This window comes from Lampris incognitus, chromosome 12 (genome assembly GCF_029633865.1).
Source record: "Lampris incognitus isolate fLamInc1 chromosome 12, fLamInc1.hap2, whole genome shotgun sequence".
Taxonomy (NCBI): Eukaryota; Metazoa; Chordata; class Actinopteri; order Lampriformes; family Lampridae; genus Lampris; species Lampris incognitus.
The window spans coordinates 10,239,144-10,262,942 of record NC_079222.1 but is presented as its reverse complement, the minus strand read 5'-3'; the positions used below and the strand labels follow the sequence as shown (position 1 = coordinate 10,262,942).

The window sequence follows — 23,799 nt, the reverse complement described above, 5'->3', positions numbered from 1 at the left end:
TTTTGTTACCCTTTTGTGGTGATAGCTGTGTCAAGTTCTACACATCCAACCATATTAACAAGACGGGAAATACTTTTATACCACTGATTCCACATCTTTGTGTTGCCAGCATGCACAACTGAAGAGATGTCAAGAGTTGGCTACGCCCCGCAGGCACACAGATGGTTTGTGTGCATCTGTTATGCCGGAGGCGTCAAACACAAAAAAAATCTGGGCTGCAAAACCGGAAAATAAAAGGAAATCCAAAGTAGACGTCTCGGTTAACAGAGCGTCTATCAGCCCAGTGGTGGACACGTACCTTTTTAACAAGGATGGTGAGGCCTTGGTACTTAAAGGGTTTGGAGAACTCGATGTACTGCGCTCGTTCATTGTTTATAGTCAGCGGGGCTACAATCATGTCAGCCAGGCCTCCCAGGAGCTCTCCCATCATGCCATTCCACTCTTTCTTGTTGCTGTTGTTGACCTGAAGTCACGGGAGGAACGAGTTGAGAATTAAATTATTATGTGTGAAGATTTTGTATGTCCCCGATGAACGTAAGGTTTTAGTGAGGGTATCAGTTCCCAAAACAACAAAATCTACCGCTAGGGTTAATCAGCATCCTTGAAAGAGGCTCAGTATGTCAGCATCATTAGCAACCTTGCAATTGCCCTAACCAACAGTGCACATAAAGCACACACTACGTACTTCCAACTCAGTTGTGTATAAAAGGTGAGGAAAGGTGGATATGATTTTCATGCAATAACAAGTCCAAATGAACTGAAAGATTTTTCATCTTAGAGCAGTGACTGGTTAGACAAAGAAGATCTATTCAGGCCATGCTGGTTGTTCTGCCGGTCCTTTCCCCATCACGTTAAGGCACGTCGTCCGCCTTGTGCCTCCCGGGTGGAACCAAAGTCGCACCTGGGATGAGGTTGCCCTTGAGCGCTGACCCGTGCCATTTGTTAAACAAATCCTTTTGGTGGGGAAATTTGAAAAACTGAGACCAGGTCAGCAGCTAGGGGTAACGTCACCCTCCTCCACCAGGTATTGCCAGGGGGTTGGGGCTTTTGGCAACCGTGGGTCTGTTCTGTACAACTGCTTATTGGGCCAGTTAGTGAAGTTAGTGAGGTTAGTGGTTAAAAAAAAAAAAAAAACCCAAAAAAACAATGAAGCATTCTGTGAGAGCATCACACTAAAGTGATTTAAAAATGAGTCCTCCTATTTATGACCCCAGTGAAATATATATTTATAAATGTGAGGAATTTCTCACGTATTTTGCCTAATGGAGAGGAGTAGATATTTGTACGTGCAGTTGATGTGACTAATATAGCGGTGTTGATATAAAAACTGACCCGCTCCTGTGTTCCAAATTTCCCATCAGCCACCAGGTGCACCTCATAGGTAAAATTCATGGTCATAGCCAACTTGATAAGGAGGTCGATACAGAATCCATAACAACACTGAGGTACAATTGGGCGTCCTGTAACAAAACCAGCAAACATTTCAAGTTACAATCGCTCTGGGGGGAAATGGGGGGGGAATTGATTTTGAAATTCCAAAGTAGCGAACACTTTCACAACCAAGCGGCGCACGTACACTGACCAAAATAAACAAAACAAATAAATAAAAATAAAATAAAATAAAAATGCTGCACACAGCGCTCTGCAGACTCCACACAGTCGCACTGTTGAGTAGTGAGAAACACACAAGCACATGCCCACACTGCTTGTAAACACGGAAGCTCACATTCAAGCCGGTTCACCGTACATTAAGTACAAGATCCTCTCTCTCGCTCTCTCTCTCACACACACACACACACACAAAGGCCATCGCACAAAACGCAAATTGAAAAAAGAAAAAAAAAGACACACGTACAATCACACATACACAATGGCACACTCAGCTACATGCATACATATATAGATACCTACTGCATATATATGTATGCATCTCCAGTGGGTATTTGGCGGGGTGCGGTAAAAGCACAGTGATATCATAAACGTCCCTGTTGTGTTACCTGGGATGGTCTCATTGGGCCCAGTGCAGATAACCTTTTTAATTAAGACTCCATTTAATGTCATTTCCTCCTTGCAGGTTCCGTCCTGCAGTGTGGGTTTCACATACACAAATGGCTCCTGATGTATGGTCACTATCTACAACAGATGGGAGAGAAAGCTGTTTATCGCATGGTGGGAACTCAACTCGTTCTGACCCCACGGATTGTCAGGATGGACGGCCACCTGCCACGCCAAGTCCTGGGAGGAGCCCGGCAAACAGGACACACAACACGCACACACACACACACACACACACACACACAGATGACAGCAGAAAAGTAAATCTGTCACACAGGGAAATAAAACGAGAGATTGATTTCTGCAGACCTCTGCATCAACCTGAAAGATGCTGCACAGCGTTAATAATCCATAGAAATATAAGCAAGCGAACCCGGCTGAAAAGTATGTCCACTCCTCCAACTGTGAACTCTTGTCCTGGTAAATCTCTGTTGAAACATACTGTTAGTCTATGGTATGATTTTTTTTTCTGGTCTGTCTGCATGGGTCCATATCTACGGAAACTTTTTAAGCTTTATTTTGCCGGGGGGGGGGGGGGGTGAAGCTCTTTACCTTTAAGCGAGTGGACATCTGGAAGCCCCGCGGTTTCTCCGTCTCTCCTCCAGGCCAGATGATCTTCCTCTGATTGTTCATTACCACCTAAAGGGATGCAATAAACACATTAGACGTTATTAGTGCTGACAGAAGGTGTGCGGTTTACGAGGCACTAACGCCGCTGTTGCACAACACTGGTGTGTCAGCTGGTTTACATAACGATAGCGCAAGCGACTTTATTGTTCAGCCATTTAATTAATTAATTAATTGGTTTGTTTGTTTATTCATTCATTTTCTCTTCAAATTCATCTACCATAGATGATAGACCTGAGTGTTTTCCACATTTACTGGCAGGACACGTTGGCACTGACCATTGCACTCCATACTCATTCTTAATATATTTGCTATAATTATAAATCTCTTCTATGGAAGTAGGCTATACTCAAGTTTATTTCATTTTATTTTTTCCCCCCTTTTTCACCCCAGTTGCACCTGGCCAATTCTTTCGAGCCGTCCCGGTCGCTGCTCCACCCCCTCTGCAGACTACCATGTGCCTCCTCCGATACATGTGGAGTCACCAGCCGCTTCTTTTCACCTGACAGTGAGGAGTTTCGCCAGGGGGGGGGACGTAGCGCGTGGGAGGATCACGCTATCCCCCCCCCCCCAGTTCCCCCTCCCACCCGAACAGGCTCCCCGACCGACCAGAGGAGGCGCTAGTGCGGCAACCAGGACACATACCCACATCCGGCTTCCTACCCGCAGACATGGTTTATTGTGCCTTTAGGGACGACCGGCCAAGTTGGAGGTAACACGAGGATTCGAACCGGCGATCCCCATGTTGGTAGGCAACGGAAAAGACCGCCACGCTACCCAGATGCCTGATTACCCCACAGAGTGGAAACATCCATATTAATCTTTACTCATTACGAAGCTCAAGCTGCGCTTCAAGCAATCTAACCTTTCCTTGTTGCTTGGGGGGGAAAAAAAAAACAAACAAACAAAAAAAAACTGCCTCGGTACTTCGGAGACCTTTGTTTTGAAACCTTTCTGGGTTATGTTGCTTTTTTTAGGACAGCGATGTTTAAATCTGTGAGATGACCTGTGTCCCGTTGTAAATGCCAACTTGAATGAGTCGACTCTTCTGGTAGTTGAGAATACTGTAGTGGGCGTACTTCCGGTCTCCGTCATCGTTGAACTCTACACGTCCCGTAAGGCCCTCAGGATACTTGGATGACATCAGCACCCTGCAGCAAGCGGAGGCGAGACATGAGTGTACAGGCCAATATATGTTTATACCCAAAAAAAATAAATAACAAAAGAAAATCAAAATGAGAAGTCTCGAAAATCATCTAGTTCAGGTTTTGATTTCTAAAATCTTTTCTTTTTTTGAAACAAGTTAAAGTCTCTGTCCGTGTAAACGGACCGAAAAATGTCTTAATAGAAGCTGTGTGATCGGCTTTGTTCTAGTTTATTTGGAGGTATTCACTCTTTCAGCCTGTTAACCTCAGAGGTGAATGTGCACTGCAAACAGGTGAATTAATCCAACACTATTGCCAGATCTGTGAAAAAGAAGATTTGATTTTTTTTCTTTTTGGGACCCCCCCCCCCTTTTCTCCCCCAATTGTACTTGACCAATCACCCCACTCTTCTGAGCCGTCCCGGTCGCTGCTCCACCCCCTCTGCCGATCCGGGGAGGGCTGCAGACTATCACAGGCCTCCTCCGATACATGTGGAGTCGCCAGCCGCTTCTTTTCACCTGACAGTGAGGAGTTTCGCTAGGGGGACGTAGCATGTGGGAGGATCACACTATTCCTCCCAGTTCCCCCTCCCCCCCAAACAGGTGCCCAGACTGACCAGAGGAGGCGCTAGTGCAGCAACCAGGACACATACCCACACCCGCGGACACGGCCAATTGTGTCTGTAGGGACAACCGACCAAAGTGGAGGTAACGCGGGGATTCAAACCACGGATCCCCGTGTTGGTAGGCAACGCAATAGACTGCTACACCACCCGGACACCCCTGGAAGATTTGATTCTAAGTCAAATGCGGGACAAAAATGACTTGTTGGTGTGCAAATGTTTTTGCAGCTTAAGTGTGTTTGTACTCGATGTGCAGTTAGGGATGTGTATGCACGCATTTAATGAGTGTTAGCAGGTATGTGTCAAATCACACGGCATGCTAATGCCTGTGAGAGAGAGAGTGTCGCCTCTAAACAACAGGCCTACCGTTTAAAGAGGGGCCCCGTCTTCCAGATGTTAGTGTTGCCCACACAGCCTCTCGGGGGCTCCGTGATGTTTTCCTTCTCAAAGAGTTCCTGGATGGACTGGGCCACCACAGCCACAGCATCATTGATATGGGCTGACTCATTCTTCCCGTTGATGAGCTGGAGGCCAATGAGACCTGAGACCAGGCCAACAATAACAACAATAACAAAAAAAATCAAATCACCGACCCATCCGTCGATAAGCCTCTCAGGATCCCTTTGCAATTCACAAAGTAAAAACTTATAGGGTCTCCAGTTTAGACATCCTGAACAAAGGTCAAACATCAGCGGCATGATCCATCGTTTGTCCACTGTTGCCCTCATCAGATGAAGCTCATCTCTACAAACATAACTTGAATATACCGCAACGGCATCTAGATGGTTAAAGGGAGAAGCAACATGAGCAGAAATGAATGGATCATTTTTCTGATGCTGCTATTATTGACCTTTTCCCAGCATGAGCAGAGTCCCTTGAAGTTGGATTCAATAAACCCTACCCCCCCCCGCCCCCCACCCAAACCCAAACCCATACCCACACACACACAAATCAACACAAGCAAAGCATAAATAATTTGTGCGGGACCAAACAAACACACCATTAGGCTACAGTATAAGCGATATGCAGACCACATCAATAATCCAACTTCAGCTAAGTTTTCTGATTGCAACCAGGTCCCTTCAGGTTTTGCAGACTCCTGAAAGAAGCCACAGTGGTGGGTGAAAAGACTAGAAAAGGGTGCGCGGAGGACACGGACAGGACAAAGAAATCATTGCAGGGGTTTGTTTGTGTACGAGTGCCTCAGGGGTAGATGCTTGACTTTTTGTGACCACAAAGTGACATTATCATGTGAAAACTGTGCAGAGTCCGGGTACAGAGGGGGTAAAAAAAGGACTGTTGTTGCTTACCATTCTATCTCAGTAACACTTCAGTGAGGGGGGGGTTGCAAAACTCCCTTTATAATTCATGAGAACCAAGCTATTAATATGGCAGAATAGCAGGATGAATTCAGCTCTGGACAACCAAGTGCTGTGTCTCAAATGTCAAAAACGTGTGTAGTAGGTTAGATCGGTATTTTCGTCTGCGGATAATGCAGAAATCGTGAGCCGGCATAACACGGATAAACACTTAAACTGAGAGCTGGGTGTAGTTACATGACTCATTTAAACCTTTAAACATTTGATGCTTAAACGTTTAAACGCTTAACATACAACAGGCAATTATACACTAAATGTAATACAGCCATTCAGCGGGATAATCTCCCTAATCTTCTGTGCATTATGACTGGCCTCTGAGTAAAACCAGGGCTAACTCATTTAGTTCTCGTTATCCTTGGTGGATAAACATACCGTCTGGCGCCTCACTCAGGGCTTTACCCGACATCTCGCGCTCGCCCACCAGCCATACATAGCCGGAGCCTGTCATGTTGAGGAAGCGGGCAGCCTTGTACACTGCAGCAGCGTCCTCCTCGCTGAAATTTGACATAAGAGATAAAAGATGTTATCACGCCATAGCATGCCAAGAAACGGTGAATAGCAGTGCCCAAGTACAAGTGTACTGGGTAGAGGTTGTGATATGTTAGGATTCGGTTAAGGAGGTTGATTGGCGTTTTCAAAATGCCTATGATTGTTGTCTATGCACATGTAAATGCTATGTAATCCCCCCCCCCTTTTTTCCTCCCCAATTGTATCCGGCCAATTACCCCACTCTTCCGAGCCGCCCCGGTCGCTGCTCCACCCCCCCTGCCGATCTGGGGAGGGCTGCAGACTACCACGTGCCTCCACCGATACATGTGGAGTCACCAGCCGCTTCGTTTCACCTGACAGTGAGGAGTTTCACCAGGGGGGACGTAGCGTGTGGGAGGATCACGCTATTCCCCCGAGTCCCTCCCCCCGCGAACAGGCGCCCCAACTGACCAGAGGAGGCACTAGTGCAGCAACCAGGACACATAACCACATCTGGATTCCCACCCACAGACAAAGCCAATTGTGTCTGTAGGGATGCAACACGGGGATTCGAACCAGCGATCCCCATGTTGGTAGGCAACGGAATAGACCACCACGCCACCCGGACGCCATAAACGTCTCATTTAAGTCTATCCATCAGATACTAGCCCTATAGCATTATTAAGCACTATTAATATTCGCTAAAATAAATTTTGCCCACAATTTATATTTGGTAAAATAATTTTGATTACATGTATAATTTTTCATCATTATTTTCATGATGGTAACTGCATTTCCAAAATAGTATACCACAAAATACTACAACAAAATCATCATCTTTAGGTCATCGTTAAACACAGCAAAAAATACAGTACAGATTTCACAGGCTCAGTATTACACACAAAAACGTTTAGACACAACATATCTGCAGGTCAAGTCAAGTCAAGTTGCATTTTATATAGCGCTTTTGATTACCAATGTTTTGATAAGTGAGGATGCAATTGAGGACATCTGTACTAATCTGCTTTTAACTCCAGTTTACACTCAACCCAAATTATAATGCTTATCAAACGGCCTTCCAGATCTTTACCCTGACCTTAACCACACCAAAACAATAGCTAAACTTATCCATCTCTAATATAAAACCCAAACATAACCATTAAAACACTGAATAGCAGCCTTGGAGGTAACATTAGGGGCTAGGTTTCATATTTCATATCTATATGCTCTGTACTTTATGTCTTTGTTATGTTTGTTGTCTATTGTACCTGTCTTAAATATATGATATGCAATGTGCCACATTATGCTATTATGCTTACCATGCTGTACACCAAATTTCTGATGTGCCCAGAACAAATTTCCTCCAGGACAATAAATCCCATCTAATCTGATCTAATCTGATCTGATCTAATATCATCTACTCTAATCTAATCTAATCCCATTTGTAACAGTATGTCTTAATTTACTAAACCAGCTCTAATCGTACAGCATTACAGCAAATGATCCCAGCAACTTTTTTGATTCATCGATATATTGCACCGTATACATGTGATTTATGATGTTTGTTTTTCTTTCCCTTTTGTATCTGTCCAAATCAGAGAGTACTGCTGGCGTCGTGTGTGGCTGCCGCTTCTCACTCTCGTAGCCCCCCTTCCCATCCACCACTGTATGTCTGTGTTCTGTTTATCTGTCGTCTTGTTTCACCCCGTTTACTGTAAAGCGTCGTTGAGTATTAGAAAAGAGCTATATAAGTTAATTTATTATTATTATTGCTATTATTATTATACATGTAACACAACATGACTTCATAATTTGACATGTAGTTTGTTGAGGTCAGACGTGTACAAGTACATATGTGTATTCTCATCACGTGGTAATAGTGTAGTCATGTCTGGCCTCACAAGACTAGTGAACATACACCATATTCATAGGACATAATATTTACGATCAATGTGTTTTCGCAACTGTAGATACAGTGCATCCGGGAAGTATTCACACCCCTTCACTTTCCCCACAGTGTGTTATGTTACAGCCTTATTCCAAAATGGATTAAATTCCTTTTTTTTTCTCATCAATCTACACACAATACCCCATAATGACAAAGCGAAAAAGGCTTTTTAGAAATTTTTGCAAATTTATTAAAAATAAAAAACTGAAATATTGCATGTACATAAGTATTCACACCCTTTGTTATAACACTCAAAATTAATTGGACATGATTTAGAAAGGCACACACCTGTCTATATAAGGTCTCACTGTTGAGAGTGCATGTCAGAGCAGAAACCAAGCCATGAAGTCAAAGGAATTGTCTGTGGACCTCCGAGACAGGATTGTATCGAGGCGCAGATCTGGGGAAGGGTACAAAATAATTTCTACAGCTTTGAAGGTCCCGAAGAGCACAGTGGTCTCCATCATTCGTAAATGGAAGAAGTTCGGATCCACCAGGACTCTTCCTAGAGCTGGCCACCCAGCCAAACTGAGCAATCGGGGGAGAAGGGCCTTGGTCAGGGAGGTGACCAAGAACCCGATGGTCACTCTGACAGAGCTCCAGCGTTCCTCTGTGGAGATGGGAGAACCTTCCAGAAGAACAACCATCTCTGCAGCACTCCACCAATCAGGCCTTTATGGTAGAGTGGCCAGACGGAAGCCTCTGCTCAGTAAAAGGCACATGACAGCCTGCTTGGAGTTTGGCAGAAAGCACCTAAAGGACTCTCAGACCATGAGAAACAAGATTCTCTGGTCTGATGAAACCAAGATTGAACTCTTTGGCCTGAATGCGAAACGTCACGTCTGGCGGAAACCAGGCACCTCTCATCACCTTGCTAATACCATCCCTACAGTGAAGCATGGTGGTGGCAGCATCATGCTGTGGGGATGTTCTTCAGCGGCAGGAACTGGGAGACTAGTCAGGATCGAGGGAAAGATGAATGGAGCAGAGTACAGAGAGATCCTTGATGAAAACCTACTCCAGAGCACTCAGGACCTCAGACTGGGGCGAAGGTTTACCTTTCAACATGACAACGACCCTAAGCACACAGCCAAGACAACGAAGGAGTGGCTTCGGGACAAGTCTGTGAATGTTCTTGAGTGACCCAGCCAGATCCCAGACTTAAACCCCATTGAACATCTCTGGAAAGACCTGAAAATAGCTGTGCAGCGACGCTCCCCATTCAACCTTACAGAGCTCGAGAGGATCTGCAGAGAAGAATGGGAGAAATGCCCCAAATATAGGTGTGCCAAGCTTGTAGCTTCATACCCAAGAAGACTTGAGGCTGCAATCGCTGCCAAGGGTGCCTCAACCAAGTACTGAGTAAAGGGTGTGAATACTTATGTACATGCAATATTTCAGTTTTTTTGTTTTTAATAAATTTGCAAAGATTTCTACAAAACCTTTTTCGCTTTATCATTATGGGGTATTGTATGTAGATTTATGAGGAAAAAAAAGGAATTTAATCCATTTTGGAATACGGCTGTAACATAACAAAAGGTGGGGAAAGTGAAGGGGTGTGAATCCTTTCCGGATGCACTGTAATTGGTACACAAATTATTCATCTGTGAGACTGGGTGGGATTTCACCTGTAAAAATGTCCTGGATTTTCAAAACAAGGGATTAAGTTACTATTAGCTTTTATTAAAGACCCATTTGAACTTCTTATGATATATTTTTTTTTTTTTAAATTAAAAATTTTTTTTTTTAAAGAAGGTGTTAAATTCAACACATTATTGTCCCATGGCATCATGGAACACTTCAGCATTTGTATGGAGATGTGGCGGGTGTTCAATAGACTCCAATGTCAATCTTCGGCTTGATTTATGAATATTAATACCATACAAGTTGAGTAGTGGTTAAGATCAGAGATGGACAGTATTTTCATTCAAAGTATTTGAAACATGTGTTTTGGATACCTTTGAGTACTTTTTAATTCGTATTTGATCAGTCTGGAAAAAACAGGATATGCAGTTTGTCACTTCTAGAGTAGTACTTTGTATTTTAAAATACTCAAAAAAACATGTCTTGATGTGTGCTCAATAATCAAGGTAATAAAATCAAAGAAGGTTGAATCAGTTGAATCAGACTGAAAATGTCACTTAGTTTAGACTGAAGATGTCACTTAGTTGCATGATGAAACGTTATCCGTCAATAAACGCTGTATCCAGATGAACTGATTCAACCTTCTTTGATTCTCAAAAAACACTTTTCAACAGAGATCAGACTTGAGATCAGAGAGGGGACATATTTTTTCGAGCTATAGCCTATTCATGTAAGCCAGAGTGATGATGAGAATGACAGGAAGATAGTTAGTCGTCACATCACACTTGATGATGTGACGTGGGTGCTGATGTGCCTTTTGTGGTGCTTTCACTTCAATGTCATTGACTGGCTAACTGAAAAAAATTACCATACATCATCTTCATCTTTGTCTGTAACACAAACTGATTTTGAGTACCCTTCCTCTGCAGAAGTGGTCTCTGGAAAGATTCTAACACTCCTGATGCAATGTATTTTTTTGTCTTGACGCGTGCTCAATAATCCAGGTAAGAAAATCAAAGAAGGTTGAATCAGTTCATCTGGATACAACGTATCCGTCAATAAAAGTTGTATCCAGATGAAGTGATTCAACCTTCTGTGAATTGTTATTATTTTTGGTATTTTAAATACAAAATGCATGTATTTTAATCAAATACATTATTTAACACCATCATTTTTCAGTTTATTTTGATACATTTAATGTATTTATATTTTGTAGCATGTTAACGTATCTTTGCCCATCTCTGGTTAAGGTTAGGAGGTGGTTAACCCACCGCGTCTCACACAGACACTGAAGGATACCTCGTGTGACATACGTATATCAACCTATTACGCCAAGGGATGAGAATGGACTCATTCTTCTTTGGATGGATGTGTTTAAGCTGTTGATTCGAGATGAGGAGGGACTCACCTAGCGGAGAGAATGAGGACCCGGGCCTCCAGCTCTTTCGCCTCCAGCAGCAGGGCAGTTAAGTTAGTCTCTTGGCTGAACTGGAGGACTTTCTCTGCCTGTGATCAGGGCACAAGAAAGGTCAAGCCAGCTACTTATCCCCAACTCAGAAACCATGCTGCCTCTTTACCTGCTTTGTTCGGATTTGGTTGATTTTGTTTGAAAACGGAAGACATAGAAAAAAAGGAAGGCGATCCAGGGGAGTTTGGCTGAACTAAAAAAATAAAAACTAAAAAAAAAAAAAAAAGCTTGGAGGGAAAAATTCTTTTTGCATTTTTTTTCTTTTTTTTGCATGCAAACTGAGGGTTATCAAGGCTCCAAAGAAGGACGTGCATGTTAGGTAGGGGGGAAGAAGAAGGTCAATGCAACCAGTAACTAAAAACAGGTGAAGGGGAGTGAGGGAGACTTTTTCCTCCCAACAAAAAATTGCTGAAAACTAGGGAAGTGCTACAGAACAGGAGGAAGTAGCATCTGGGAAACGGTTTTGTCCCACACTACCGGTTCTCCACAAAGGAATGGACTTGCAAACTCTTTTTTTTTGTTGTTGTCTGTTTGGTGTGTGTTTTGAGTACATGCATTCCTTTATTGAAGGAGAAAATGAAAATGACAAAAGCGGGGCGCTGTTCACTTGTTTTATTATTCATTAAAATAACCGAAAATGATAATAGATTCCATAACAAAATAATTCTTCATTGAAATCATAGGGAAATGTCTCAGTGTAAAAAAAAAAAAAAATCAAAGAAAACACGTGCTACCAAGAGAGGGGCATTTCTGGGTTCGGCCGGTGACTGACTGGGCTGGTTTTCTAGTTGCTACGTTTGGAAAGTTGGTGGGCGGCGTGCATTGACCATGCAAATATACCTTAGGTCCTCGCTTGTTGTCATAGGACAGTTGGTCGAGGTTTTCATAGTTCCTTTTTTTATTCTGATGAGTAATGTGCACAGAGAAAATATGCAGACACAGAAAAATATTATAAACAGTTGAAAATGGAGGGCAGTAAAGCATTCCAACAAATCTCCACTTTTCTGCTTCAAATTGGGATCTTTAACAGTGGGGCTTGCAAAAAAAAAACGTCAAAGACAGAAACTTACTACCAAAAGAAACTGGGGGGGAGAAAGTCACTCTGTTTGAGTCTATATTCATGGCATACAACTACCCCTCGAATCCTACTGCAGAACACATCAAGCACAGCCTGACGATGAATAACGGTTGATTCAGTAATTATAAACACCAAAAATGATTCCAAGCAACAGATTGTAACTGCCGGGTACTTCAGCCCTTCACCCGGACACCTCACGCATCCCCCCTCTGGCATCACCATTTTAAATTCAAGTCAGATCCTGTGTATTGTGACGGGAGTGCACGAGGGAGTCCTGCCTAAAACGGGGAGCCATTTTACAGCGAACGACAGCGTCCTTCTGCTTCCCGAGCCCCTTTCTGCACAGCCGCCTGGCTTCACAGCTCACACTTCAAAGCAACCCGGGCCTATTTTCTTCCCTTCGTTCAATCAACACGGATTTTTTTTCCATTAGTTCCTGATAATGGCTGACAAATTAAAAAAAAAAAATCCATTCTTGAGCTTCGCTTTCATGCTCTATTGAAAGGATTACAGGCCGGGTTATGCCAATATGTGAGCTGATGCTGTCGCGGCCTCTTTTTTCTTCTTTTCCGCATCATGAGCTCTACATTAAAGTCCGGCTGTTTGATCATGCACCTTGAGGTTGGTGCGTAGGCCCCAATTAGAAATATACAACAGCAAACACTTAGCAGGCCAAAATGGATAAAGTAAGGCTTTTCGTGAGTATATATATATATATATATATAAAATATTCATCCTAAAATGAAAACATTTCATATTGGGTTTTTTTTAAATGTATAATTTTATAGCAAGTGGTTTTGGGAAGTGTTGACTGGGCTATACAATGATATTTATTTGAACGGGGCTTGAAATAATAATCAAAAATAAAAAAATAAATCCCTGAAACTGCACTGTGAAATGAAGGAAACTGCATAGGACGCTACCTCACCGAGCCCGGGATTTTCTCCTACCGAAAGCACGAGTCAGGATAACTCAGCTGGCATATGACCTGACAGAAGCTATCATGCAGAATCAATTCATCATAAAATGTAATACATAAAAACCTCCAGCAAACACAAATTCGCCGTGTGGGCGGCACGCCAACAGCAATGAAGACACCCGGTTTTCTTTTCTTTTCTTTTTTTCTTCCTCTTCCTGTTAACACTCTATTTTGGTACGTACAGTCGAGCATAAATGTTGCACGTTGTGTTGCGGAAGTTTGCACTCTGGAAAAAAAGTCAGTTGTGTCCGCAACATCTTATCCGGTTGGTCCTTGTGTGAGTCTAACCGTAGCTTGCGTTTGACCTCAATGAGGGCTAGACCAGGAGCTAAAAATAAAGTATAAATAAAGCCTGCCTATGCAGCAAAAACATGCTTATTAGCAGGAAAAACCTCTCAGACTCTTTTCTTTTTTAAATTAGGGCCTAATGTGGCAAAGCTGCAGTCTGCCATTCAAATGGCGGCGGACTGCCAAATCACTTGAATCAGGGGCAGGCTAAGCTAACTGCTAGCCCATGCAGACCGGCAGTTCCGACAGTCATCCTGGCTGGCGTTCATTCTCGTTTGACAGTGACTTTTTTTTGTTTCATTTAGTTTAGATATGTGTGTTAGTTTGGATACACGTATGTGTTCTTGTAGTTTTTTGATGTGTTTCTGTCTTTGTGTTGCACTGCTGTGGGCCGGGGGAAACGATGTTTCGTTTCATTGTACGTGCGCAAGTGCATGAAATGAAATGACAAAAGTGTTTGTGATTCTGATTCTGATTTGAGTTTCACGCAGTTCTTGTATCACCATCAATAACAAAATACATTGAGTGAGCAGACAGGTGATCAGCACAGACAGTTTTACGTAACACATCGTCTTCTGTGTTATTGCAGAAAATGCTTATTTTCAATTATAACCTCAGATCATGCAGACACACAAAGGCCATCCTGGATTTCTCCGAAAATCAAATGGCTTCTAAACTCACCGTTTCTTTTAACTTCTGCATGACACCAAACTCCACTATGATCATCCATACCAACCTAAACTGAATGAAAAATGTCGTGCAAGTCGGCGCAGTCAATTCAAAAGTTCCCCCTTCTTTCAAAAGCAGCTGGCGACTTTCAATCATTATTAATTGTGAAAGAATTTTTCCTTGGTTTAGCATACATAAGTCATATTAATTATTTTTTTTCATCAGCCTTCTGATTTAATTACAGCTCTAAATCAGGACTCATTTCCCTTTGTCACACAATTAAAGCAAAAAGACCCAGAGGGCACAGACATCACTCAGTCAAAAGCCCCATATCCTAGGGTATTCTCATCTAATTACAGGACATTAATTGGGTTTTTTTCCATCTCTCTCTTTCACCAAGGGGCACACATCAACACACAGTCTCAGGTCTGTTTTATTCCAAGGTAGATCAGCATTTCTCTGACCCATATAAACAGCTCAGAGCTAAACTTAAAATGAATGCGTCATCGACTGAAACTTGAAAGGCTAAAACAACCCCCGCCCCGTAGCTTAATAACATGGCATGCAAGGGTACAAATAGGACAGCGCCTCTGTGCGCCGCAACGAGGCCAACAATCCATCACCTGTCAGGCCTCCAGGGAGAAGCGAGGATAACCTGCTGACTACTGCCGTGACCCCACCAACACATCCCTCTGCAAGAAGAGTCTGTGACGTTTTGCAAAGCCCCAGGTTAAAGTCCGCTATTTGGCTCCCATTGTGGATAGACACAGGATAATTTGGACTATGGCAAAAAGCAACGTGAAGATGAGTAAATAAACGTACGAACTTTCGTCATATTAGACCACATTAGACACTGTTGATGTCTCTAGGAATGTTAGCCAATGTTTACACAATGGTGAGAAAGAGATGTGGCCACACAACAGAAAGGAAAACAGTTACATACATAGAAGACCTCTTGAGGTTAAAAAACACAGGCTACGCACAAACGTACACACACACGTGCGCACGCCAACACCCCAGGGGGGATCCCTGGACACTGGAGTGTCTCACCTTTGTCTCTCTCTCCTCCAGGAGGGTCTCCAGCCTCTTTTGGGCGGCGCGCCCCTCGTGGTCATCGCTCACAATCAGGATGATGTGGTTCCAACGAAACTCGCGCATCATGTCGAACCAGACGTGAGCCTGGTGGGAGTATGGGGGCACTGTCCTCAGGAAGGACAGGTGGATGCTCTGGAAAGAAATGAACCACGTGGCAGGACAAGTGGATCGAGTAAATGCGTCTTTAATGATTGCCATTTCACGTTTGTGGTTGCTGTACAGATTAAATTATAATGCCTCGTGAGACCCTTTTGCAATAAAGACATTACCCAGGTCACAGTCATTATTAATGATGTCCCTTCAGTTTTCACTTGGCGAGCCATTTAATCACAGCTATGTTAATGGATGGTGATGGGATGTTTAATCTTAGATGCTTTTGAAACCTTCCCTTGGGAACTCCTTCGCCTTCCTCTTACTCTTCCTGTTTCTCTCTGTCTCTTCTGTCTTTCTGTCTCTCCCTGTATGTCTCTGTCTCTCTTTGTCTCTGTTCAATTCAGTGCAGCTCAATGCACTTTAGTGGCGTGACGAAAACAATACTTTTTTATTGCCAAAGCAATAAACATAAATATAAAAATGATGTGAAAAATGAGTGAACAATGTCTTGACGCATGCTCAATAATCCAGGTAAGTAAATCAGTTGTGCATCTGTCTCAGTCTCTCTGCCCCCCCCCATCTCTCTCTCTCTCTCTCTCTCTCTCCCCCTCTCGTTCTCCCCAATGTCTCTACGGGGTGACAGAAACCATTTTTCATCGTGTGAATGATTTGAAAACCTGTTTGCTGTTTTAAATACATTGTTTGAACCACTCAATGAGACATTTTCTGAAACTATTTTCGTTTTATGAGCCGGATTACAATAAGACAAATAAGTTTGAATATCAGCTGTTAGACTTCCTGTTGGGGGAGGCTCTCTATTCTACATTATTTAAATATCGGGACAGAAATCACACCTTTTATTCGTTTCACTTTCATCCATCAATGGTGCTATAACAGTGTGAGTTTTTTAATTTGTTCCAGGATGAAATAGTCTTTACAAGTGTTTTTGGGTGAAATCTGCTTTAAATGTGTTTTAATTTGTTGTTGCAGAGGTATCTTTTTAAGGTATCTATGGAATAAATCTACAGATATATTTTTATGTTTCTAATGTAAACCAAATAAATGTCCTCCTGAATCTCTCTCTCTCATACTTTATTTCTCTCTCCAATCCATCATCACTCACCTTGTCTGAATAGATGGACATGCGGGTGGTGAGACCCACCACAGGGATGCGGTAGAAGCCTGCGGTGTAAGACACAGGCGTTGGGGTGAGGTGGTCATTGGATTGGGGAGGGTGACTCACCAGGATAGCATACACCTGCAGAGACAAGGAGGAGGAAGGACAAAATTACAAATGGACACCCTCACTCAAGTTGGGGCCCTTGAATCTAAACCATGTTGTTTTAGATGTCAGATCTATTTAGTTTTATTTTATTTTTTCTTATCATGAAGGTCCTATGTTTTCTTAGTTTTCATCTCCACCACTGAAAGGAAAGCAAAAAAAAATTAACCTTATTCTTTCCATCATTACTCAAGTCAAATAAAGTTTTACTTGATCATTTATCACCAAATAAGTCTGCACATACAAGAAATTTGATTCAATGAGATGATCATTAAAAACCACACCATAGATGTAATGCAACATCCTAAGAATATGTTAGCATATCTACACAGCAAAAAATTGGGTGTTAATATTTCAGAGTTGAACCCCGCGAGAGTATTTTCAAGACTGTGGGGAGTAAAGGCGCTCTAATGGTGGAGTTATAAGAATGTGTAAAATTCTGCAGACATGCAGTGAGAATTCTACTCTGCAGTGTGATAAATACGCACCACTCTAATTCTACTTTACAGCATGATAAACGCGCGACTCTGTTAAACTCAGTTAAACTGCTCAGGAGTGCTGACATTGTCTGGAAAGTAACTTCACTTTGTTGTTAACAAAATGTTCAACTCGATATAATTTTAAAGTTGTATTGATGTTAATTGAGGTAATAATTTTTAAGTTTTGAGCTAAGATCTTGTGTTGTCGAGATCCAATGTGGCAGTACAATTCACCGTTTGCTAACGGCAGTTAGCTAAGTTAGCTTGCTGGCTAGTTAACATTAAATTGGGCAACAGTTTAGAGCAAATTTAGGTATCGTAATTTAGATTAACATTTTTCCGTTTGAGTTTACCGTTTAGCGTGCTAGCTACTATTGTGAATACATCAGCTTCGCTAACTTTATATTTAGCGAAGAATGGGTAAGTTAACCAGTCTGTTTTAAGGGAATATATACTTTCAAAATGGCTGCAAAAAGACAGAAAAGGCGGGTCTCAGAACCCCCAATAGTGCGAAAAATGTCCCACTGGACCGAACATAAGAGCCCACTACTGCGAAGGGCCGCTGTTCTGAAAATACACACTCACCCTGAAGTTTTTTACCCTTACTATTGTGTCGAGCTGGCGTGGAATGAGCTGAGAGGCAGAGATCTCTTTTTAATGGCAACTCCCGTGTCCCATACCCCACAAGAACCCAGGGGGCTCTTTTGTTGGCACACCAAAATGGCGACTGAATAATGGTTCCCCCCAGGTGACTTCTGGAAACACGAGTCTTAGTCCCGGTCCTACAGTCAGTCAGTCAGTAAAACGGTCGTCTACTTAGTCAGAGTCGAACCCCTAAACAAACAACATAACCACAATAACCAAAATATGAAAAGAACATTTGAACACATATAAATACAACAAAAAAATCACAACGGTTTCCTCCTTCCGGGGAGGTCAGAATGTTTGTAAACAGAGAGCGCCAAGCTACTTCCGGGTGGATGCTAGTAGCTGGGTAGTGCCTAGTAGCTAACGGTTAGATAGCACCAGTTGAACAGACAAATTCATTTTCAAAATGCTGAAATCGTGCTGTGTGTGGGGCTGTAATGCCAAATGTACCCCCGGCAAACAAGTTTTTAGGCTTTTTCCGTTTTCCATCAGATAAATCTAAATCTACCCAGCCAAGTCTGTGGGTACAGAGGGTAAAACGGACGAAGAGCACTGCTAACGTTACAAATGTAAACTACTAATAAGACGTTAGCCCCTAGCTAACGGGTCTGACCCTTTAGCCGAGCGGTTAGTGATGTCGCCTTGTGGTGCAGTACACCCCGTATCGAATCCCGCACCGGGCAAGAAAATAACCGGTTACACAAAGTTAGTGAAATTGCCAGGAGGACTTGCTTGTGCTGAGCTGGGAGAAGGCTGGAAACCATCCATTCATGACCGCATTTGTGGGAGACATTTTATTACAGGTAAAAATTAACATTGTTGCCGTGGTGTAGTGGGAGATTGTGTATCCGTTTCACCCGCTAGCTAACGTTAACTACATTTTACATCAGTCGAAGTAACGTAAATCCCCGATCGCGTCATTACAAATGAAAACAACATGTAATATTGTTCATGAAACACCCAGCTTTCTATAGCTAGGCCTACTACTTTATTTTTGTTTCAACAGAGTTATTAATTAATTAGTCGCGAACACTTCCTTACCTTCTCATCCAGCTAGGCCATCCAAAAATGTCCCAAATGTCCGTTAGGAGCAAAACGTCCAGAGGTGGACAAATGTCTCGAGAGATGTGTCTCGAGACGGGACATAGGCATATTGTGCCTCGAGACCGGTTTAAACTGAATGTCCCACTGTTGGACGAGGCTCCAACACAAATAACGTTAGCTAGGCTAGAGAGCATAATCCAACAAACTTTTGTATTGATGTTTACACACGTTATTCACAGCAAGTTGAAGATGAAATGAACACAAAAACAATAGTTTAATTTAATCTGCACTCAAAATTACTTTATTATGCTCTTTATTTCATACACATGTAAACTACTAATAAGACACATTAGCCCCTAGCTAACGGGTCTGACCCTTTAGCCGAGTGGTTAGTGATGTCGCCTTGTGGTGCAGTACACTCCGTATCGAATCCCGCACCGGGCAAGAAAATAACCGGTTGTGACGTCACGCTGATCGCTCGTACCGTTACAATATTTAGGGTGTTTTGACGCGCAAACGCGAAGATCCCCTTTACAACTAATTCGCGTGAATGGAAGGTGTAACGTTAAAAGCACTTGTGAGAAAGTCATATCAGCTTTCTTTTGTTATCTCTGGCCAGTTCAGATCAATGATTTGCAACGACACTGGACAGGGCAGGTGTTACACCAACATCTGTGATCCCTCAGATTACGTGACCACGGTGTTTCAGGGCTCTGGGATTTGTTCAGGTTGGATTTCAGTCCAGTCCATGCCATGCCTTTCAAATCACATTGCTGAGAGTGGTGGTTTTCAGCCACCAGGAGCCAGGAGGCTCTTGAAGTGGGATGAGTTTCTGGTGATGACATGGTCATTGTGTTTGGCTGTCACCATGGAGCCTTTGATGGCGATGACCCTGTATAGGCGGGGATTGTAAGCAGGGCATAGCTTCTCTTCCTTCTTTTGACGACACAGGACCCTGTCGCTTACTTTCACAGCCAAAGGAGCAGCATGGCGCATCCTGTCAGTATTGTGTTTCGTTCTTTACCACTGCATCTGCTTGTCGTAGCTTTGCATCAGCCAGAGACTGGAAGGGAAGAGGAGATTCAGGCAGCTTGATTCCAGTGAGGCATGGCACGGTAGTTGTGGAGGAATGCATACAGTCTGTTTCCATGGGCGACCTTCAACGTGGGCAGCACGTATGGTCTTTTCAAGGGTACGCATGAAGCGTTCAGCCTCAGCATTGGCCTTAGGCCACATCGGAGTTATCTTCCTACGCCTGAAACCCAAGTATGTAGCGAGGTCTGCATATTCCGAGCTTTGGAAGGGTGGGCCGTTGTCAGTTTTGACCTCCAGTGGAATTCCCAGTGTAGAGAATATTTTGTCGAGTTTAGGGCTCATGGCTCTGGCTTACGTGGACTGCAGAATCTCTACATACCTGGAGTATTCATCGATTACCACCAAAAGGTAATCACCAGAAGGGAATGGACCACAAAAGTCCACACCAACTTTTTCCCGTCGTGACGATGGTAGCTCAGGTTCTTGTGTTTGATTAGGCCCAACAGCCTGGCATGGGATGCAGCCTGCTATCATGGTTTCTACTTGTCTGTCAATGCCAGGGAACCAGACTTTCTCTCTGATCAACTTCTTAGTTTTGACCACCCCCTGATGGCGTTCATGTGCCAGTGACAAAGCCCTGATTTTAAACGAATGAGGGACAACGATCCACGTACCTCGTAGCACAGTATCATCCGTAGCGGTCACAGTTAGTTTATCTTTGATTTTCTTGAATGACATTAGAGCAGCAAAATCCACTCCGTCAGCAACATGTTGTTTTTCGGACAGTGACTCCCATGAGCCTTCTTTGATGAATCGAATAACTTCGCACAGAGTGGGGTCAGTTTTGGTTGCCTCTTGAATTTCACTCAGTGTCATTGCCTTAGGGACAGCATTTGCTGTAACAAAGTTGACATATTCTTCCGCTTGTCTTTCATTGTCTGAAATGTCATGAGAGATATGTGATACTCATGCAAGGTGGCGTGACATGTAGTCTGCCGGGTTGTCCTTACCAGACTTGTAGTGGACTGTGTAGTTGTAAGGCTGCAGATGTAGACTCCAGCGTTCTATACGAGCAGCTGGCTTGGATTTGGGGTTGTTGAAAATCCATTCCAACGGTTTGTGATCGCTGATAAGTGTAAAGGGTGCTCCGTAAAGGTATATGTGAAAATGTTCACAGCCCAACACAATTGCAAGTACTTCCCGTTCTGTTTGTGAGTATCTTTGTTCAATGAGGGACAGTGCTCTACTTGCATAGCTTATCACTCTAGCTGGTTCATTTGGGCCATTCCTTTGTGCCAACACAGCCCCAAGACCTACTGGACTTGCGTCAACCACCAGTTCAGTTAGTCTGAGTGGGTCAAAGTAAGTCATCACCGCATCACTTGTTAGACTTCGTTTCATCTCATCCAGAGACCTCTGGTGCTTTTCCGCCCAGGTCCAACCAACAGTCTTTTTTGTAAGTCCTCTCAGAGGTTGGGTTATTGTGGCAAAATCCTTGATGAAACGGGCACTGTAATTTGCCATGCCCAGAAGACTGCGGACCTCACTGGCATTAGTCGGAGCAGCAGCGTCGTGAAGCGCCTGAACCTTCTTGGGATCCGGAGAGAATCCTCGATCTGAGAATGTGTATCCAAAGAAGTCCAGAGTGGTTTGTGTGTATGAGCACTTGGCCTTGTTGAGAGTTAGGTTCTTCTCCCTCAGTCTCTGAAACGTTTTTCCAAGAGCTTGGTCATGGGCAGCTCTTGTTTTCCCAAACGCTAATATGTCATCACTTAGGTTGATTACTCCTGGGATGCCATCCAGGTCTTGTTGAATGGCATTTTGGAACACCACTGCAGCTGATGAAACTCCAAAGCTCAGTCTTTTGTAACGCCGCAGCCCTACATGGGTAGAGAATGTTGTGATATATCAAGAGGATGGCTCTAGTTCTAGCTGATGATATCCACTGTTCAAATCTAGCTTTGAGAAGAACCTGGCTCCATTGAGTGATTGTATCACATCATCTACTGTAGGTGTGAGATGTCGTTCCTGTTCGATGGCCTACTTTGTTATCCTCATGTCCACACAAATGTGCACTGCTTCCGGGTCTTTTGGTTTTGGAACAGGAACGATTGCAGAGACCCAGGGAGCGGGACCATCCACCTTCTCGATGATGTCAAGGTCCTCTAGACATTGCAGCTCAGCCTCAATTCGCTTCCTTACATGAAAAGGTACTCTTCTGTGAGGTTGTGTGACAGCAGGGACATCTTTCTTTATGTGCAACTTGACTTGAAAGTCATTGAGTTTTCCTATCCCCTGAAAGAGGTCAGCATACTCAATGAGGAGATCATCCACTGCCCTCACTTCTGGCTGGTTTGAAGTTCTTGTGGGCTGCTCTGGCTGTTGTGGAGATGTGTGAAGAACATTGGTGATTTTGATTAGTACCAGTTGACTGGCAGTGTCATAGCCCAGTAGACTGCCATTACTTCCTTGTAGCACATGGAATGTTGCATTTGTGAAGCGTGATTTGGATTCGACAAGTGAGGTGAATATTCCTAGGGCAGGCAGTAGTGTGCGTGAACCATAAGGAAATATGGGAACCATGCATTTGGTGAGGGAGGGCTTCTGTCTCAGTCTCTGGTAAGTTGTTTCACTGATGATATTCACAGTTGCCCCTGTATCAAGCATCACTTTTATATTGCAGTCACTAACCTTTATCTTTGCATGTGGGAGATTTGCTTTTGATTGGGAGACTGCGTACAGATACTCCTCAGAAGATTCCATGCCTGCGTTTCTTATTTCTTGAGATATGATGCCACTGTTTCCACTGGTGTGTACATAATGCACTTCATGTCGACCTCTGATGCCCCCACACGCGCTGCATGTTTCCCCCCGTGCCGGGCACGGCATTTCGTCACGGTGGGGAAAGATGCCAGTGCAGTTTTAGCATCTTTTACTTTTACAGCTCCCCTCCTCACATCTGCTGCCAGAACATCTTCCCTTAGATTACTTTGAGCTGCACGTTGTTGTGTTTGTTCCATTCCCGATGCCTGAATCTCTGCAAGTGCCATGGTTCTACCGAGTGAGAGGAGTTCGGTCAGCATCATCTCTGATTTCTGCAGCAGCCATGTTAGTGGAAAATGTTTTGAATCCTCGTCGCCAGTCTAAAGTTTTGAAATAATAACTCAAATACCGTGAAGCTGCGTTTTGGAATCTTTAGTGAAACATTTGTACAACGACAACGGTACATCTGCTGGCGTATCTGCTAGCCATGGCATACTAACACTCCTGTCTTACTCTCCTACTTCCGGGCTTTAACACTTAACTTAGAGCGCCCCCTAGAGCGCCCCCTTGTGACCAGAATAAACATTAAAAACTAACACCAGAAACATTACTGAACATGTTACAAAGCATGAACATTACAATTACATTACTCTGAGAGTGATTAAAACACAAGTGTTAAAAAAATTTTGGTGATAATTTTAACACAATTTTTAGTAGAATTTACTCTGAAAGTTCGACACTGACCATTGGGTAAATGTAACACTATTTTCGAGTGGGGCCAAATGTTATCGGAAATGGAGTTAAATTCGCAGGTGTTAAATCAACGCTTTTATTTTCGTTGTGTAGAAAACTATCCACAAATGTAATAGTATCCATGGTTATAAGAATATCAAAGGGGCATTGGTATGAAGAGATTAGAGCAATAAGTATCTTTGTACAGCATGCAAAATAGAACATTATAACAATAAAAAATATGCATAATGCAACAGTGAATCTTGTGTTGCTCCAGGCATGAAATGAGAATGGTGCCATTAAAGCTGAATGGCTGAA

The 23,799-nt window shown here is 43.2% G+C and overlaps 2 protein-coding genes across 2 annotated transcripts in view; one reads left to right on the top strand and one right to left on the bottom strand.

The window, feature by feature from the left end:
* The window catches only part of LOC130122156 (glutamate receptor ionotropic, NMDA 1-like), a 41,278-nt gene extending 21,331 nt beyond the window's left edge, over positions 1-19,947 (bottom strand). The window contains exons 1-12 of the mRNA XM_056291197.1: positions 19,819-19,947; positions 16,622-16,756; positions 15,361-15,537; positions 12,137-12,199; positions 11,237-11,334; positions 6,201-6,322; positions 4,816-4,990; positions 3,689-3,833; positions 2,608-2,694; positions 1,998-2,133; positions 1,333-1,460; positions 299-463 (exon numbers count right to left, since the gene is read on the bottom strand). Of these exons, the coding sequence (XP_056147172.1) occupies positions 299-463; positions 1,333-1,460; positions 1,998-2,133; positions 2,608-2,694; positions 3,689-3,833; positions 4,816-4,990; positions 6,201-6,322; positions 11,237-11,334; positions 12,137-12,199; positions 15,361-15,537; positions 16,622-16,756; positions 19,819-19,947 (1,560 nt within the window). The remainder of the gene's footprint in view (positions 1-298; positions 464-1,332; positions 1,461-1,997; positions 2,134-2,607; positions 2,695-3,688; positions 3,834-4,815; positions 4,991-6,200; positions 6,323-11,236; positions 11,335-12,136; positions 12,200-15,360; positions 15,538-16,621; positions 16,757-19,818) is intronic.
* A 3,087-nt stretch (positions 19,948-23,034) lies between these two features.
* The window catches only part of npr2 (natriuretic peptide receptor 2), a 69,463-nt gene continuing 68,698 nt past the window's right edge, over positions 23,035-23,799 (top strand). The window contains exon 1 of the mRNA XM_056291195.1: positions 23,035-23,047. Coding sequence (XP_056147170.1) covers positions 23,035-23,047 — 13 coding nt within the window. The remainder of the gene's footprint in view (positions 23,048-23,799) is intronic.